The sequence below is a fragment of the Oncorhynchus kisutch genome, unplaced genomic scaffold (genome assembly GCF_002021735.2).
Source record: "Oncorhynchus kisutch isolate 150728-3 unplaced genomic scaffold, Okis_V2 scaffold846, whole genome shotgun sequence".
NCBI lineage: Eukaryota > Metazoa > Chordata > Actinopteri > Salmoniformes > Salmonidae > Oncorhynchus > Oncorhynchus kisutch.
This window is the reverse complement of record NW_022262791.1, coordinates 92,089-109,361: the sequence shown is the minus strand read 5'-3', so window position 1 is coordinate 109,361 and position 17,273 is coordinate 92,089. Positions and strand designations below refer to the sequence as shown.

General features: G+C 53.5%; 1 protein-coding gene across 1 annotated transcript in view; it reads right to left on the bottom strand.

Annotated features, from left to right (window-relative positions):
• Positions 1 to 1,888: 1,888 nt before the first annotated feature.
• Positions 1,889 to 17,273, bottom strand: part of LOC116362575 (isocitrate dehydrogenase [NADP], mitochondrial-like) — a 91,739-nt gene continuing 76,354 nt past the window's right edge. The window contains exon 11 of the mRNA XM_031816647.1: positions 1,889 to 2,310. Within this exon, the coding sequence (XP_031672507.1) occupies positions 2,226 to 2,310 (85 nt within the window). The 3' untranslated portion in view covers positions 1,889 to 2,225. The remainder of the gene's footprint in view (positions 2,311 to 17,273) is intronic.

Below are 17,273 nucleotides of genomic sequence, written 5' to 3'. Positions count from 1 at the left end.
TCTAGGTCCAAGAGGCTTCTTAAAAGCTTCTACCCCCAAGCCATAAGACTCCTGAACAGCTAATCAAATGGCTACCCAAACTATTTGCACTGCCCCCCCCCCCCCCTTTTTCACATTGCTGGTACTCTGATATTATCTATGCATAGTCACTCTACCTACATGAACATATTACCTCAACTAACCGGTGCCCCCGCACATTGACTCTTTACCGGTACCACCTGTATATAGTCTCGCTATTGTTGTTTTACTGATGCTCTTTAATTACTGGTTCCTGTTATTTCTTATTGTTATCCATATTTTTTAAACTGCGTTGTTGGTTAGGGGCTTGTAAGTAAGCATTTCACTAAGGTCTACACCTGTTGTATTCGGCGCATACAATTTGATTTGAGACGTCAGTACAGCGTAGCGACGTCAGTAGCCTACAGTGTAGAAGTCTTTGATTTGAGTAGTCGGCACAGCGTGGAGACGTGGGCACAGCGTGGAGACGTGGGCACAGCGTGGAGACGTGGGCACAGCGTGGAGACGTCGGTGTCGGTAGCCTACAGTGTAAAAGTCTTTGATTTGAGTAGTCGGCACAGCGTGGAGACGTGGGCACAGCGTGGAGACGTGGGCACAGCGTGGAGACGTGGGCACAGCGTGGAGACGTGGGCACAGCGTGGAGACGTCGGTGTCGGTAGCCTACAGTGTAAAAGTCTTTGATTTGAGTAGTCGGCACAGCGTGGAGACGTGGGCACAGCGTGGAGACGTGGGCACAGCGTGGAGACGTGGGCACAGCGTGGAGACGTGGGCACAGCGTGGAGACGTCGGTGTCGGTAGCCTACAGTGTAGAAGTCTTTGATTTGAGTAGTCGGCACAGCGTGGAGACGTGGGCACAGCGTGGAGACGTGGGCACAGCGTGGAGACGTGGGCACAGCGTGGAGACGTGGGCACAGCGTGGAGACGTGGGCACAGCGTGGAGACGTGGGCACAGCGTGGAGACGTGGGCACAGCGTGGAGACGTGGGCACAGCGTGGAGACGTGGGCACAGCGTGGAGACGTGGGCACAGCGTGGAGACGTCGGCACAGCGTGGAGACGTGGGCACAGCGTGGAGACGTCGGTGTCGGTAGCCTACAGTGTAAAAGTCTTTACATGGAAACTGATGACTGTACATACTAACCCTAAACCCTAACCCTAACCCTCTAACCCTAACCCCTAACCCTAACCCTAACCCTCTAACCCTAACCCCTAACCCTAACCCTAACCCTAACCCTAACCCCTAACCCCTAACCCCTAACCCCTAACCCTAACCCCTAACCCTAACCCCTAACCCCTAACCCCTAACCCTAACCCTAACCCCTAACCCTAACCCTAACCCTAACCCTAACCCTAACCCTAACCCTAACCCTAACCCTAACCCTAAACCCTAAACCCTAACCCTAACCCTAACCCTAAACCCTAACCCTAACCCTAACCCTAACCCTACCTAACCCTAACCCTAACCCCTAACCCTAACCCTAACCCTAACCCTAACCCTACATACTGCATTTGAGAATTATTTAGATTTTTTTTATACATCATTCAAGAGTAATCTACGCTTAATTGAAATGGTTGTTTTAAATTGATCCCTGGTATTGATCTCATTATATGAATAACAGGTTATTAATCATATGAATCCAGAATGTATTGGACCACAGACAAGAAAATAAAATGATTTGACAAGTCTCCCCTGTCAATGGGAAGGCAGAGAAACACACTATTAGTAACACATCTGATTGGCACAAAAAGTCCATAGCACAAACTGTCAGGAAAATATCAAACGTGTTCCCTTCAAACAGGATACACAGCTAATTGAAATATTGGGGTCAAAACAAGTTAGGTTAACGCTACATAAACAAGGTCAAAAACTTGTACGGATGCAATTTTTTTATTATTTCAAAGTTGTCTGTTTTGTACTAGGGTTAAGGTCATTTAAAATATATATATTTAAAGGCAAGTCAATTAAGAACAAACATAGAGACACCACAACACTACATAGAGAGAGACACCACAACACTACATAGAGAGAGACACCACAACACTACATAAAGAGAGACACCACAACACTACATAAAGAGAGACACCACAACACTACATAAAGAGAGACACCACAACACTACATAAAGAGAGACACCACAACATGGCAGCAACACAGATCTAATCTAAGGTAGTGTTAGTTTGTTTTGTGGTGGTGGTGTTGTCCTCCTCTTCACTTGCCCAGAGCCTTGTCTAGGTTGGTCCTGATGGCGTCCAGAAAGTCGGATGTGTTGACGTAATGTTCATTCAGCTTGCAGCTGCAAAATCACATGACAGGTTGGATTAGACACTTTAATGAACTAGGCAGGTGTGCACGACAACACTAAGGGCTCTATTCAATCTGATTGCGGGTTATAGGCATTGCGGCTTTTCAAGGCAATTTCCGATTGAGCCAACATATGCAATGTTTACCATGAATGGGTTTTTGGCAAACCTGGGAACATTGCCTTTAAAGCTGCATAAGGGGAAACAGTGCCACTGTTCACCCCAGCACATAGTTATTGTTTTCGTTTAGTAGATGAAATAGAGGAGAGGAGAGACCAGCATTGTGGTAATGATGATGAAACTGAGGAGAGGAGAGACCAGCATAACCCTAACGGAGGAGAGGAGAGACCAGCATAACCCTAACGGAGGAGAGGAGAGACCTAACCCTAACGGAGGAGAGGAGAGACCTAACCCTAACGGAGGAGAGGAGAGACCTAACCCTAACGGAGGAGAGGAGAGACCTAACCCCAACGGAGGAGAGGAGTGACCTAACCCCAACGGAGGAGAGGAGCGACCTAACCTAACCCTAACGGAGGAGAGACCTAACCCTAACGGAGGAGAGGAGCGACCTAACCGTGATGGAGGAGCAACCTAACCCTGACGGAGGAGCGACCTAACCTAACCCTAACTGAGGAGAGGAGAGACATAACCCTAACGGAGGAGAGGAGAGACATAACCCTAACGGAGGAGAGGAGAGACATAACCCTAACGGAGGAGAGGAGAGTCATAACCATACCGGAGGACAGGAGAGACATAACCCTAACGGAGGAGCGACCTAACCCTAACGGAGGAGCGACCTAACCCTAACGGAGGAGCGACCTAACCCTAACGGAGGAGCGACCTAACCCTAACGGAGGAGCGACCTAACCCTAACGGAGGAGCGACCTAACCCTAACGGAGGAGAGGAGCGACCTAACCCTAACGGAGGAGAGGAGCGACCTAACCCTAACGGAGGAGAGGAGCGACCTAACCCCAACGGAGGAGAGGAGCGACCTAACCCCAACGGAGGAGAGGAGCGACCTAACCCCAACGGAGGAGAGGAGCGACCTAACCCCAACGGAGGAGAGGAGCGACCTAACCCCAACGGAGGAGAGGAGCGACCTAACCCCAACGGAGGAGAGGAGCGACCTAACCCCAACGGAGGAGAGGAGCGACCTAACCCCAACGGAGGAGAGGAGCGACCTAACCCCAACGGAGGAGAGGAGCGACCTAACCCCAACGGAGGAGAGGAGCGACCTAACCCCAACGGAGGAGAGGAGCGACCTAACCCCAACGGAGGAGAGGAGCGACCTAACCCCAACGGAGGAGAGGAGCGACCTAACCCCAACGGAGGAGAGGAGCGACCTAACCCCAACGGAGGAGAGGAGAGACCTAACCCCAACGGAGGAGAGGAGCGACCTAACCCCAACGGAGGAGAGGAGCGACCTAACCCCAACGGAGGAGAGGAGCGACCTAACCCCAACGGAGGAGAGGAGAGACCTAACCCCAACGGAGGAGAGGAGAGACCTAACCCCAACGGAGGGGGCCTGGATAACACTCGCCAGGCCAGCTTCCCTGCCCCATCCACCGCTGCCCCCTGGACACTGATCTCTTGGCTACATAGCTGATGCACGCTGGACTGTCCATTAATCACGGTACTCCATTCTGCTTGTTTGTTCTATCTGTTGGCCCCGTTGCCTAGTCTACGCCATTTTACCTGCTGTTGTTGTGCTAGCTGATTAGCTGTTGTCTCTCTCAAATGTCAATATGCCTTGTATACTGTTGTTCAGGTTAGTTATCATTGTTTTAGTTCACAATGGAGCCCCTAGTTCCACTCTTCACGCCCCTGATAACTCCTTTGTCCCACCTCCCACACATGCGGTGACCTCACCCATTACTACCAGCATGTCCAGAGATACAACCTCCCTCATCATCACCCAGTGCCTGGGCTTACCTCCGCTGTACCCGCACCCCACCATACCCCTGTCTGCGCATTATGCCCTGAATATATTCTACCATGCCCAGAAACCTGCTCCTCTTATTCTCTGTCCCCAACGCTCTAGGCGACCAGTTTTGATAGCCTTTAGCCGCACCCTCATACTACTCCTTCTCTGTTCCGCGGGTGATGTGGAGGTAAACCCAGGCCCTGCATGTCCCCAGGCACCCTCATTTGTTGACTTCTGTGATCGAAAAAGCCTTGGTTTCATGCATGTCAACATCAGAAGCCTCCTCCCTAAGTTTGTTTTACTCACTGCTTTAGCACACTCTGCTAACCCTGATGTCCTTGCTGTGTCTGAATCCTGGCTCAGGAAGGCCACCAAAAATTCAGAGATTTCCATACCCAACTATAACATCTTCCGTCAAGATAGAACTGCCAAAGGGGGCGGAGTTGCAGTTTACTGCAGAGATAGCCTGCAAAGTAATGTCATACTTTCCAGGTCCATACCCAAACAGTTCGAACTACTAATTTTGAAAATTACTCTCTCCAGAAATAAGTCTCTCACGGTTGCCGCCTGCTACCGACCCCCCTCAGCTCCCAGCTGTGCCCTGGACACCATTTGTGAATTGATCGCCCCCCATCTAGCTTCAGAGTTTGTTCTGTTAGGTGACCTAAACTGGGATATGCTTAACACCTCGCCAGTCCTACAATCTAAGCTAGATGCCCTCAATCTCACACAAATCATCAAGGAACCCACCAGGTACAACCCTAACTCTGTAAACAAGGGCACCCTCATAGACGTCATCCTGACCAACTGGCCCTCCAAATACACCTCCGCTGTCTTCAACCAGGATCTCAGCGATCACTGCCTCATTGCCTGTATCCGCTACGGAGCCGCAGTCAAACGACCACCCCTCATCACTGTCAAACGCTCCCTAAAACACTTCTGTGAGCAGGCCTTTCTAATCGACCTGGCCCGGGTATCCTGGAAGGACATTGACCTCATCCCGTCAGTTGAGGATGCCTGGTCATTCTTTAAAAGTAACTTCCTCACCATTTTAGATAAGCATGCTCCGTTCAAAAAATGCAGAACTAAGAACAGATACAGCCCTTGGTTCACCCCAGACCTGACTGCCCTCGACCAGCACAAAAACATCCTGTGGCGGACTGCAATAGCATCGAATAGTCCCCGTGATATGCAACTGTTCAGGGAAGTCCGGAACCAATACACGCAGTCAGTCAGGAAAGCTAAGGCCAGCTTCTTTAGGCAGAAGTTTGCATCCTGTAGCTCCAACTCCAAAAAGTTCTGGGACACCGTGAAGTCCATGGAGAACAAGAGCACCTCCTCCCAGCTGCCCACTGCACTGAGGCTAGGTAACACGGTCACCACTGATAAATCCATGATTATCGAAAACTTCAATAAGCATTTCTCAACGGCTGGCCATGCCTTCCGCCTGACTACTTACTTCAACCTCGGCCAACAGCTCCGCCCCCCCCGCAGCTCCTTGCCCAAGCCTCTCCAGGTTCTCCTTTAACCAAATCCAGATAGCAGATGTTCTGAAAGAGCTGCAAAACCTGGACCCGTACAAATCAGCTGGGCTTGACAATCTGGACCCTCTATTTCTGAAACTATCTGCCACCATTGTCGCAACCCCTATTACCAGCCTGTTCAACCTCTCTTTCATATCGTCTGAGATCCCCAAGGATTGGAAAGCTGCCGCAGTCATCCCCCTCTTCAAAGGGGGAGACACCCTGGACCCAAACTGTTACAGACCTATATCCATCCTGCCCTGCCTATCTAAGGTCTTCGAAAGCCAAGTCAACAAACAGGTCACTGACCATCTCGAATCCCACCGCACCTTCTCCGCTGTGCAATCTGGTTTCCGAGCCGGTCATGGGTGCACCTCAGCCACACTCAAGGTACTCAACGATATCATAACCGCCATCGATAAAAGACAGTACTGTGCATCCGTCTTCATCGACCTTGCCAAGGCTTTCGACTCTGTCAATCACCATATTCTTATCGGCAGACTCAGGAGCCTCGGTTTTTCGGATGACTGCCTTGCCTGGTTCACCAATTACTTTGCAGACAGAGTTCAGTGCGTCAAATCGGAGGGCATGCTGTCTGGTCCTCTGGCAGTCTCTATGGGGGTGCCACAGGGTTCAATTCTCGGGCCGACTCTTTTCTCTGTGTATATCAATGATGTTGCTCTTGCTGCGGGCGATTCCCTGATCCACCTCTACGCAGACGACACCATTCTATATACCTTCGGCCCGTCTTTGGACACTGTGCTATCTAACCTCCAAACAAGCTTCAATGCCATACAACACTCCTTCCGTGGCCTCCAACTGCTCTTAAACGCTAGTAAAACCAAATGCATGCTTTTCAACCGGTCGCTGCCTGCACCCGCATGCCCGACTAGCATCACCACCCTGGATGGTTCCGACCTAGAATATGTGGACGTCTATAAGTACCTAGGTGTCTGGCTAGACTGCAAACTCTCCTTCCAGACTCATATCAAACATCTCCAATCGAAAATCAAATCAAGAGTCGGCTTTCTATTCCGCAACAAAGCCTCCTTCACTCACGCCGCCAAGCTTACCCTAGTAAAACTGACTATCATACCGATCCTCGACTTCGGCGATGTCATCTACAAAATGGCTTCCAACACTCTACTCAGCAAACTGGATGCAGTCTATCACAGTGCCATCCGTTTCGTCACTAAAGCACCTTATACCACCCACCACTGCGACTTGTATGCTCTAGTCGGCTGGCCCTCGCTACATATTCGTCGCCAGACCCACTGGCTCCAGGTCATCTACAAGTCCATGCTAGGTAAAGCTCCGCCTTATCTCAGCTCACTGGTCACGATGGCAACACCCATCCGTAGCACGCGCTCCAGCAGGTGTATCTCACTGATCATCCCTAAAGCCAACACCTCATTTGGCCGCCTTTCGTTCCAGTACTCTGCTGCCTGTGACTGGAACGAATTGCAAAAATCGCTGAAGTTGGAGACTTATCTCCCTCACCAACTTCAAACATCAGCTATCTGAGCAGCTAACCGATCGCTGCAGCTGTACATAGTCTATTGGTAAATAGCCCACCCTTTTTCACCTACCTCATCCCCATACTGTTTTTATTTATTTACTTTTCTGCTCTTTTGCACACCAATATCTCTACCTGTACATTACCATCTGATCATTCATCACTCCAGTGTTAATCTGCAAAATTGTAATTATTTGCCTACCTCCTCATGCCTTTTGCACACATTGTATAGAGACTCCCCCTTTGGTTTCTACTGTGTTATTGACTTGTTAATTGTTTACTCCATGTGTAACTCTTTGTTGTCTGCTCACACTGCTATGCTTTATCTTGGCCAGGTCGCAGTTGCAAATGAGAACTTGTTCTCAACTAGCCTACCTGGTTAAATAAAGGTGTTCTCAACTAGCCTACCTGGTTAAATAAAGGTGTTCTCAACTAGCCTACCTGGTTAAATAAAGGTGTTCTCAACTAGCCTACCTGGTTAAATAAAGGTGTTCTCAACTAGCCTACCTGGTTAAATAAAGGTGTTCTCAACTAGCCTACCTGGTTAAATAAAGGTGTTCTCAACTAGCCTACCTGGTTAAATAAAGGTGTTCTCAACTAGCCTACCTGGTTAAATAAAGGTGTTCTCAACTAGCCTACCTGGTTAAATAAAGGTGTTCTCAACTAGCCTACCTGGTTAAATAAAGGTGTTCTCAACTAGCCTACCTGGTTAAATAAAGGTGTTCTCTACTAGCCTACCTGGTTAAATAAAGGTGTTCTCAACTAGCCTACCTGGTTAAATAAAGGTGTTCTCAACTAGCCTACCTGGTTAAATAAAGGTGTTCTCAACTAGCCTACCTGGTTAAATAAAGGTGTTCTCAACTAGCCTACCTGGTTAAATAAAGGTGTTCTCAACTAGCCTACCTGGTTAAATAAAGGTGAAATAAAAAATAAATAAAAATACAAAAATAAACCCTACCGGAGGAGAGACTTAACCCTACCGGAGGAGAGACTTAACCCTACCGGAGGAGAGACCTAACCCTACCGGAGGAGAGACTTAACCCTACCGGAGGAGAGACCCAACCCTACCGGAGGAGAGACTTAACCCTACCGGAGGAGAGACCTAACCCTACCGGAGGAGAGACTTAACCCTACCGGAGGAGAGACCTAACCCTACCGGAGGAGAGACTTAACCCTACCGGAGGAGAGACCTAACCCTACCGGAGGAGAGACTTAACCCTACCGGAGGAGAGACTTAACCCTACCGGAGGAGAGACCTAACCCTACCGGAGGAGAGACTTAACCCTACCGGAGGAGAGACTTAACCCTACCGGAGGAGAGACCTAACCCTACCGGAGGAGAGACTTAACCCTACCGGAGGAGAGACCTAACCCTACCGGAGGAGAGACTTAACCCTACCGGAGGAGAGACCCAACCCTACCGGAGGAGAGACTTAACCCTACCGGAGGAGAGACCTAACCCTACGGAGGAGAGACTTAACCCTACCGGAGGAGAGACCTAACCCTACCGGAGGAGAGACTTAACCCTACCGGAGGAGAGACCTAACCCTACCGGAGGAGAGACTTAACCCTACCGGAGGAGAGACTTAACCCTACCGGAGGAGAGACTACCCTACCGGAGTAACCCTACCGGAGGAGAGACTTAACCCTACCGGAGGAGAGACTTAACCCTACCGGAGGAGAGACTTAACCCTACCGGAGGAGAGACCTAACCCTACCGGAGGAGAGACTTAACCCTACCGGAGGAGAGACCTAACCCTACCGGAGGAGAGACTTAACCCTACCGGAGGAGAGACCTAACCCTACCGGAGGAGAGACCTAACCCTACCGGAGGAGAGACCTAACCCTACCGGAGGAGAGACCTAACCCTACCGGAGGAGAGACCTAACCCTACCGGAGGAGAGACCTAACCCTACCGGAGGAGAGACCCTAACCCTACCGGAGGAGAGACCTAACCCTACCGGAGGAGAGACCTAACCCTACCGGAGGAGAGACCTAACCCTACCGGAGGAGAGACCTAACCCTACCGGAGGAGAGACCCAACCCTACCGGAGGAGAGACCCAACCCTACCGGAGGAGAGACCCAACCCTACCGGAGGAGAGACCCAACCCTACCGGAGGAGAGACCCAACCCTACCGGAGGAGAGACCCAACCCTACCGGAGGAGAGACCCAACCCTACCGGAGGAGAGACCCAACCCTACCGGAGGAGAGACCCAACCCTACCGGAGGAGAGACCCAACCCTACCGGAGGAGAGACCTAACCCTACCGGAGGAGAGACCTAACCCTACCGGAGGAGAGACCTAACCCTACCGGAGGAGAGGAGAGACCTAACCCTAACGGAGGAGAGGAGAGACCTAACCCTAACGGAGGAGAGGAGAGACCTAACCCTACCGGAGGAGAGACCTAACCCTACCGGAGGAGAGACCTAACCCCAACGGAGGAGAGGAGTGACCTAACCCCAACGGAGGAGAGGAGAGACCTAACCCTAACGGAGCGATCTAACCCTAACGGAGGAGAGGAGCGACCTAACCCTAACGGAGGAGAGGAGCGACCTAACCCTAACGGAGGAGAGGAGCGACCTAACCCTAACGGAGGAGAGGAGCGACCTAACCCTAACGGAGGAGAGGAGCGACCTAACCCTAACGGAGGAGAGGAGCGACCTAACCCTAACGGAGGAGAGGAGCGACCTAACCCTAACGGAGGAGAGGAGCGACCTAACCCCAACGGAGGAGAGGACAGACCTAACCCTAACGGAGCGATCTAACCCCAACGGAGGAGAGGAGCGACCTAACCCCAACGGAGGAGAGGAGAGACCTAACCCCAACGGAGGAGAGGAGAGACCTAACCCCAACGGAGGAGAGGAGAGACCTAACCCCAACGGAGGAGAGGAGAGACCTAACCCCAACGGAGGAGAGGAGAGACCTAACCCCAACGGAGGAGAGGAGCGACCTAACCCTAACGGAGGAGAGGAGCGACCTAACCCTAACGGAGGAGAGGAGCGACCTAACCCTAACGGAGGAGAGGAGCGACCTAACCCCAACGGAGGAGAGGACAGACCTAACCCTAACGGAGCGATCTAACCCCAACGGAGGAGAGGAGCGACCTAACCCCAACGGAGGAGAGGAGAGACCTAACCCCAACGGAGGAGAGGAGAGACCTAACCCCAACGGAGGAGAGGAGAGACCTAACCCCAACGGAGGAGAGGAGAGACCTAACCCCAACGGAGGAGAGGAGAGACCTAACCCCAACGGAGGAGAGGAGAGACCTAACCCCAACGGAGGAGAGGAGAGACCTAACCCCAACGGAGGAGAGGAGTGACCTAACCCCAACGGAGAAGAGCGACCTAACCTAACCCTAACGGAGGAGAGACCTAACCCTAACGGAGGAGAGGAGCGACCTAACCGTGATGGAGGAGCAACCTAACCCTGACGGAGGAGCGACCTAACCTAACCCTAACTGAGGAGAGGAGAGACATAACCCTAACGGAGGAGAGGAGAGACATAACCCTAACTGAGGAGAGGAGAGACATAACCCTAACGGAGGAGAGGAGCGACCTAACCCTAACGGAGGAGCGACCTAACCCTAACGGAGGAGCGACCTAACCCTAACGGAGGAGCGACCTAACCCTAACGGAGGAGAGGAGCGACCTAACCCTAACGGAGGAGCGACCTAACCCTAACGGAGGAGCGACCTAACCCTAACGGAGGAGCGACCTAACCCTAACGGAGGAGCGACCTAACCCTAACGGAGGAGCGACCTAACCCTAACGGAGGAGCGACCTAACCCTAACGGAGGAGAGGAGAGACATAACCCTAACGGAGGAGAGGAGAGACATAACCCTAACGGAGGAGAGGAGAGACATAACCCTAACGGAGGAGAGGAGCGACCTAACCCTAACGGAGGAGAGACCTAACCCTAACGGAGGAGAGACCTAAGCCTAACGGAGGAGAGGAGAGACCTAACCCTAACGGAGGAGCGACCTAACCCTAACGGAGAAGCGACCTAACTCTAACGGAGGAGCGACCTAACCCTAACGGAGGAGAGGAGCGACCTAACCGTGACGGAGGAGCGACCCAACCCTAACGGAGGAGCGACCTAACTGTGATGGAGGAGCAACCTAACTGTGACGGAGGAGCAACCTAACCCTAACGGAGAAGCGACCTAACCCTAACGGAGGAGAGGAGCGACCTAACCGTGATGGAGGAGCAACCTAACCCTGACGGAGGAGCGACCTAACCTAACCCTAACGGAGGGGAGGAGCGACCTAACCTAACCCTAACGGAGGAGAGGAGAGACATAACCCTAACGGAGGAGAGGAGAGACATAACCCTAACGGAGGAGAGGAGAGACCTAACCCTAACGGAGGAGAGGAGAGACATAACCCTAACGGAGGAGAGGAGAGACATAGCCCTAACGGAGGAGAGGAGAGACATAACCCTAACGGAGGAGAGGAGATACATAACCCTAACGGAGGAGAGGAGCGACCTAACCCCAACGGAGGAGAGGACAGACCTAACCCTAACGGAGCGATCTAACCCCAACGGAGGAGAGGAGCGACCTAACCCCAACGGAGGAGAGGAGAGACCTAACCCCAACGGAGGAGAGGAGAGACCTAACCCCAACGGAGGAGAGGAGAGACCTAACCCCAACGGAGGAGAGGAGAGACCTAACCCCAACGGAGGAGAGGAGAGACCTAACCCCAACGGAGGAGAGGAGAGACCTAACCCCAACGGAGGAGAGGAGAGACCTAACCCCAACGGAGGAGAGGAGAGACCTAACCCCAACGGAGGAGAGGAGTGACCTAACCCCAACGGAGAAGAGCGACCTAACCTAACCCTAACGGAGGAGAGACCTAACCCTAACGGAGGAGAGGAGCGACCTAACCGTGATGGAGGAGCAACCTAACCCTGACGGAGGAGCGACCTAACCTAACCCTAACTGAGGAGAGGAGAGACATAACCCTAACGGAGGAGAGGAGAGACATAACCCTAACTGAGGAGAGGAGAGACATAACCCTAACGGAGGAGAGGAGCGACCTAACCCTAACGGAGGAGCGACCTAACCCTAACGGAGGAGCGACCTAACCCTAACGGAGGAGCGACCTAACCCTAACGGAGGAGCGACCTAACCCTAACGGAGGAGCGACCTAACCCTAACGGAGGAGCGACCTAACCCTAACGGAGGAGCGACCTAACCCTAACGGAGGAGAGGAGAGACATAACCCTAACGGAGGAGAGGAGAGACATAACCCTAACGGAGGAGAGGAGAGACATAACCCTAACGGAGGAGAGGAGCGACCTAACCCTAACGGAGGAGAGACCTAACCCTAACGGAGGAGAGACCTAAGCCTAACGGAGGAGAGGAGAGACCTAACCCTAACGGAGGAGCGACCTAACCCTAACGGAGAAGCGACCTAACTCTAACGGAGGAGCGACCTAACCCTAACGGAGGAGAGGAGCGACCTAACCGTGACGGAAGGAGCGACCCAACCCTAACGGAGGAGCGACCTAACTGTGATGGAGGAGCAACCTAACTGTGACGGAGGAGCAACCTAACCCTAACGGAGAAGCGACCTAACCCTAACGGAGGAGAGGAGCGACCTAACCGTGATGGAGGAGCAACCTAACCCTGACGGAGGAGCGAACTAACCTAACCCTAACGGAGGGGAGGAGCGACCTAACCTAACCCTAACGGAGGAGAGGAGAGACATAACCCTAACGGAGGAGAGGAGAGACATAACCCTAACGGAGGAGAGGAGAGACCTAACCCTAACGGAGGAGAGGAGAGACATAACCCTAACGGAGGAGAGGAGAGACATAGCCCTAACGGAGGAGAGGAGAGACATAACCCTAACGGAGGAGAGGAGATACATAACCCTAACAGAGGAGAGGAGAGACCTAACCCTAACGGAGGAGCGACCTAACCCTAACGGAGGAGCGACCTAACCCTAACGGAGGAGAGGAGCGACCTAACCCTAACGGAGGAGAGGAGCGACCTAACCCTAACGGAGGAGAGGAGCGAACTAACCCTAACGGAGGAGAGGAGCGACCTAACCCTAACGGAGGAGAGGAGCGACCTAACCCTAACGGAGGAGAGGAGCGACCTAACCCTAACGGAGGAGAGGAGAGGACCTAACCCTAACGGAGGAGAGGAGAGACATAACCCTAACGGAGGAGAGGAGAGACATAACCCTAACGGAGGAGAGGAGAGACATAACCCTAACGGAGGAGAGGAGAGACATAACCCTAACGGAGGAGAGGAGAGACATAACCCTAACGGAGGAGAGACCTAACCCTAACGGAGGAGAGACCTAACCCTAACGGAGGAGAGACCTAACCCTAACGGAGGAGAGACCTAACCCTAACGGAGGAGCGACCTAACCCTAACGGAGGGAGCGACCTAACCCTAACGGAGGAGAGGAGCGACCTAACCCTAACGGAGGAGAGGAGCGACCTAACCCTAACGGAGGAGAGGAGCGACCTAACCCTAACGGAGGAGAGGAGCGACCTAACCCTAACGGAGGAGCGACCTAACCCTAACGGAGGAGCGACCTAACCCTAACGGAGGAGCGACCTAACCCTAACGGAGGAGCGACCTAACCCTAACGGAGGAGCGACCTAACCCTAACGGAGGAGCGACCTAACCCTAACGGAGGAGCGACCTAACCCTAACGGAGGAGCGACCTAACCCTAACGGAGGAGCGACCTAACCCTAACGGAGGAGCGACCTAACCCTAACGGAGGAGCGACCTAACCCTAACGGAGGAGCGACCTAACCCTAACGGAGGAGCGACCTAACCCTAACGGAGGAGCGACCTAACCCTAACGGAGGAGCGACCTAACCTAACCCTAACGGAGGAGCGACCTAACCTAACCCTAACGGAGGAGAGACCTAACCCTAACGGAGGAGAGACCTAACCCTAACGGAGGAGAGACCTAACCCTAACGGAGGAGCGACCTAACCCTAACGGAGCGATCTAACCCCAACGGAGGAGAGGAGCGACCTAACCCCAACGGAGGAGAGGAGAGACCTAACCCTAACGGAGCGACCTAACCCCAACGGAGGAGAGGAGTGACCTAACCCCAACGGAGGAGAGGAGTGACCTAACCCCAACGGAGGAGAGGAGCGACCTAACCCCAACGGAGGAGAGGAGCGACCTAACCCCAACGGAGGAGAGGAGCGACCTAACCCCAACGGAGGAGAGGAGCGACCTAACCCCAACGGAGGAGAGGAGCGACCTAACCCCAACGGAGGAGAGGAGCGACCTAACCCCAACGGAGGAGAGGAGCGACCTAACCCCAACGGAGGAGAGGAGCGACCTAACCCCAACGGAGGAGAGGAGAGACCTAACCCCAACGGAGGAGAGGAGAGCCCTAACCCCAACGGAGGAGAGGAGAGCCCTAACCCCAACGGAGGAGAGGAGAGACATAACCCCAACGGAGGAGAGGAGAGACATAACCCCAACGGAGGAGAGGAGAGACATAACGGAGGAGAGACCGAACCCTAACGGAGGAGAGACCTAACCCTAACGGAGGAGAGACCTAACCCTAACGGAGGAGAGACCTAACCCTAACGGAGGAGAGACCTAACCCTAACGGAGGAGAGACCTAACCCTAACGGAGGAGAGACCTAACCCTAACGGAGGAGAGACCTAACCCTAACGGAGGAGCGACCTAACCCTAACGGAGGAGAGGAGCGACTTAACCCTAACGGAGGAGAGGAGAGACCTAACCCTAACGGAGGAGCGACCCTGACCTAACCCTAACGGCGAGACCTAACCCTAACAGAGGAGAGGAGCGACCTAACCCTACCAGAGGAGAGACCTAACCCTAACGGAGGAGAGACCTAAACCTACCGGAGGAGAGCCCTAACCCTACCGGAGGAGAGCCCTAACCCTACCGGAGGAGAGCCCTAACCCTACCGCCCTAACCCTACCGGAGGAGAGCCCTAACCCTACCGGAGGAGAGCCCTAACCCTACCGGAGGAGAGCCCTAACCCTACCGGAGGAGAGCCCTAACCCTACCGGAGGAGGAGAGCCCTAAGCCTAACGGAGGAGGAGAGACCTAAGCCTAACGGAGGAGGAGAGACCTAAGCCTAACGGAGGAGGAGAGACCTAAGCCTAACGGAGGAGGAGAGACCTAAGCCTAACGGAGGAGGAGAGACCTAAGCCTAACGGAGGAGGAGAGACCTAAGCCTAACGGAGGAGGAGAGACCTAAGCCTAACGGAGGAGGAGAGACCTAAGCCTAACGGAGGAGGAGAGACCTAAGCCTAACGGAGGAGGAGAGACCTAAGCCTAACGGAGGAGGAGAGACCTAAGCCTAACGGAGGAGGAGAGACCTAAGCCTAACAGAGGAGAGGAGAGACATAACCCTAACGGAGGAGAGGAGAGACATAACCCTAACGGAGGAGAGGAGAGACATAACCCTAACGGAGGAGGAGAGACCTAAGCCTAACGGAGGAGAGACCTAAGCCTAACGGAGGAGAGGAGAGACCTAAACCCTAACGGAGGAGAGACCTAACCCTAACGGAGGAGAGACCTAACCCTAACGGAGGAGAGGAGAGACCTAACCCTAACGGAGGAGCGACCTGACTTAACCCTAACGGCGAGACCTAACACTAACAGAGGAGAGGAGCGACCTAACCCTACCGGAGGAGAGACCTAACCCTACCGGAGGAGAGACCTAACCCTACCGGAGGAGAGACCTAACCCTACCGGAGGAGAGGAGAGACCTAACCCTAACGGAGGAGAGGAGAGACCTAACCTTAACGGAGGAGAGGAGAGACCTAACCTTAACGGAGGAGAGGAGAGACCTAACCTTAACGGAGGAGAGGAGAGACCTAACCCTACCGGAGGAGAGACCTAACCCTAACGGAGGAGAGGAGAGACCTAAGCCTAGCGGAGGAGAGACCTAAGCCTAGCGGAGGAGAGACCTAAGCCTAACGGAGGAGAGACCTAAGCCTAACGGAGGAGAGGAGAGACCTAACCCTAACGGAGGAGAGGAGAGACATAACCCTAATGGAGGAGAGGAGAGACATAACCCTAATGGAAGAGAGGAGAGACATAACCCTAACAGAGGAGAGGAGAGACATAACCCTAACGGAGGAGAGGAGAGACCTAACCCTAACGGAGCGATCTAACCCTAACGGAGGAGAGGAGCGACCTAACCCCAACGGAGGAGAGGAGCGACCTAACCCCAACGGAGGAGAGGAGCGACCTAACCCCAACGGAGGAGAGGAGAGACCTAACCCTAACGGAGCGATCTAACCCTAACAGAGGAGCAGAGCGACCTAACCCCAACGGAGGAGAGGAGCGACCTAACCCCAACGGAGGAGAGGAGCGACCTAACCCCAACGGAGGAGAGGAGCGACCTAACCCCAACGGAGGAGAGGAGCGACCTAACCCCAACGGAGGAGAGGAGCGACCTAACCCCAACGGAGGAGAGGAGCGACCTAACCCCAACGGAGGAGAGGAGCGACCTAACCCCAACGGAGGAGAGGAGAGACCTAACCGCAACGGAGGAGAGAAGAGACCTAACCCCAACGGAGGAGAGGAGAGACCTAACCCCAACGGAGGAGAGGAGAGACCTAACCCCAACGGAGGAGAGGAAAGACCTAACCCCAACGGAGGAGAGGAGAGACCTAACCCCAACGGAGGAGAGGAGAGACCTAACCCCAACGGAGGAGAGGAGAGACCTAACCCCAACGGAGGAGAGGAGAGACCTAACCCCAACGGAGGAGAGGAGAGACCTAACCCCAACGGAGGAGAGACCTAACCCTAACGGAGGAGAGACCTAACCCTAACGGAGGAGAGACCTAACCCTAACGGAGGAGAGACCTAACCCTAACGGAGGAGAGACCTAACCCTAACGGAGGAGCGACCTAACCCTAACGGAGGAGAGGAGCGACTTAACCCTAACGGAGGAGAGGAGAGACCTAACCCTAACGGAGGAGCGACCTGACCTAACCCTAACGGCGAGACCTAACCCTAA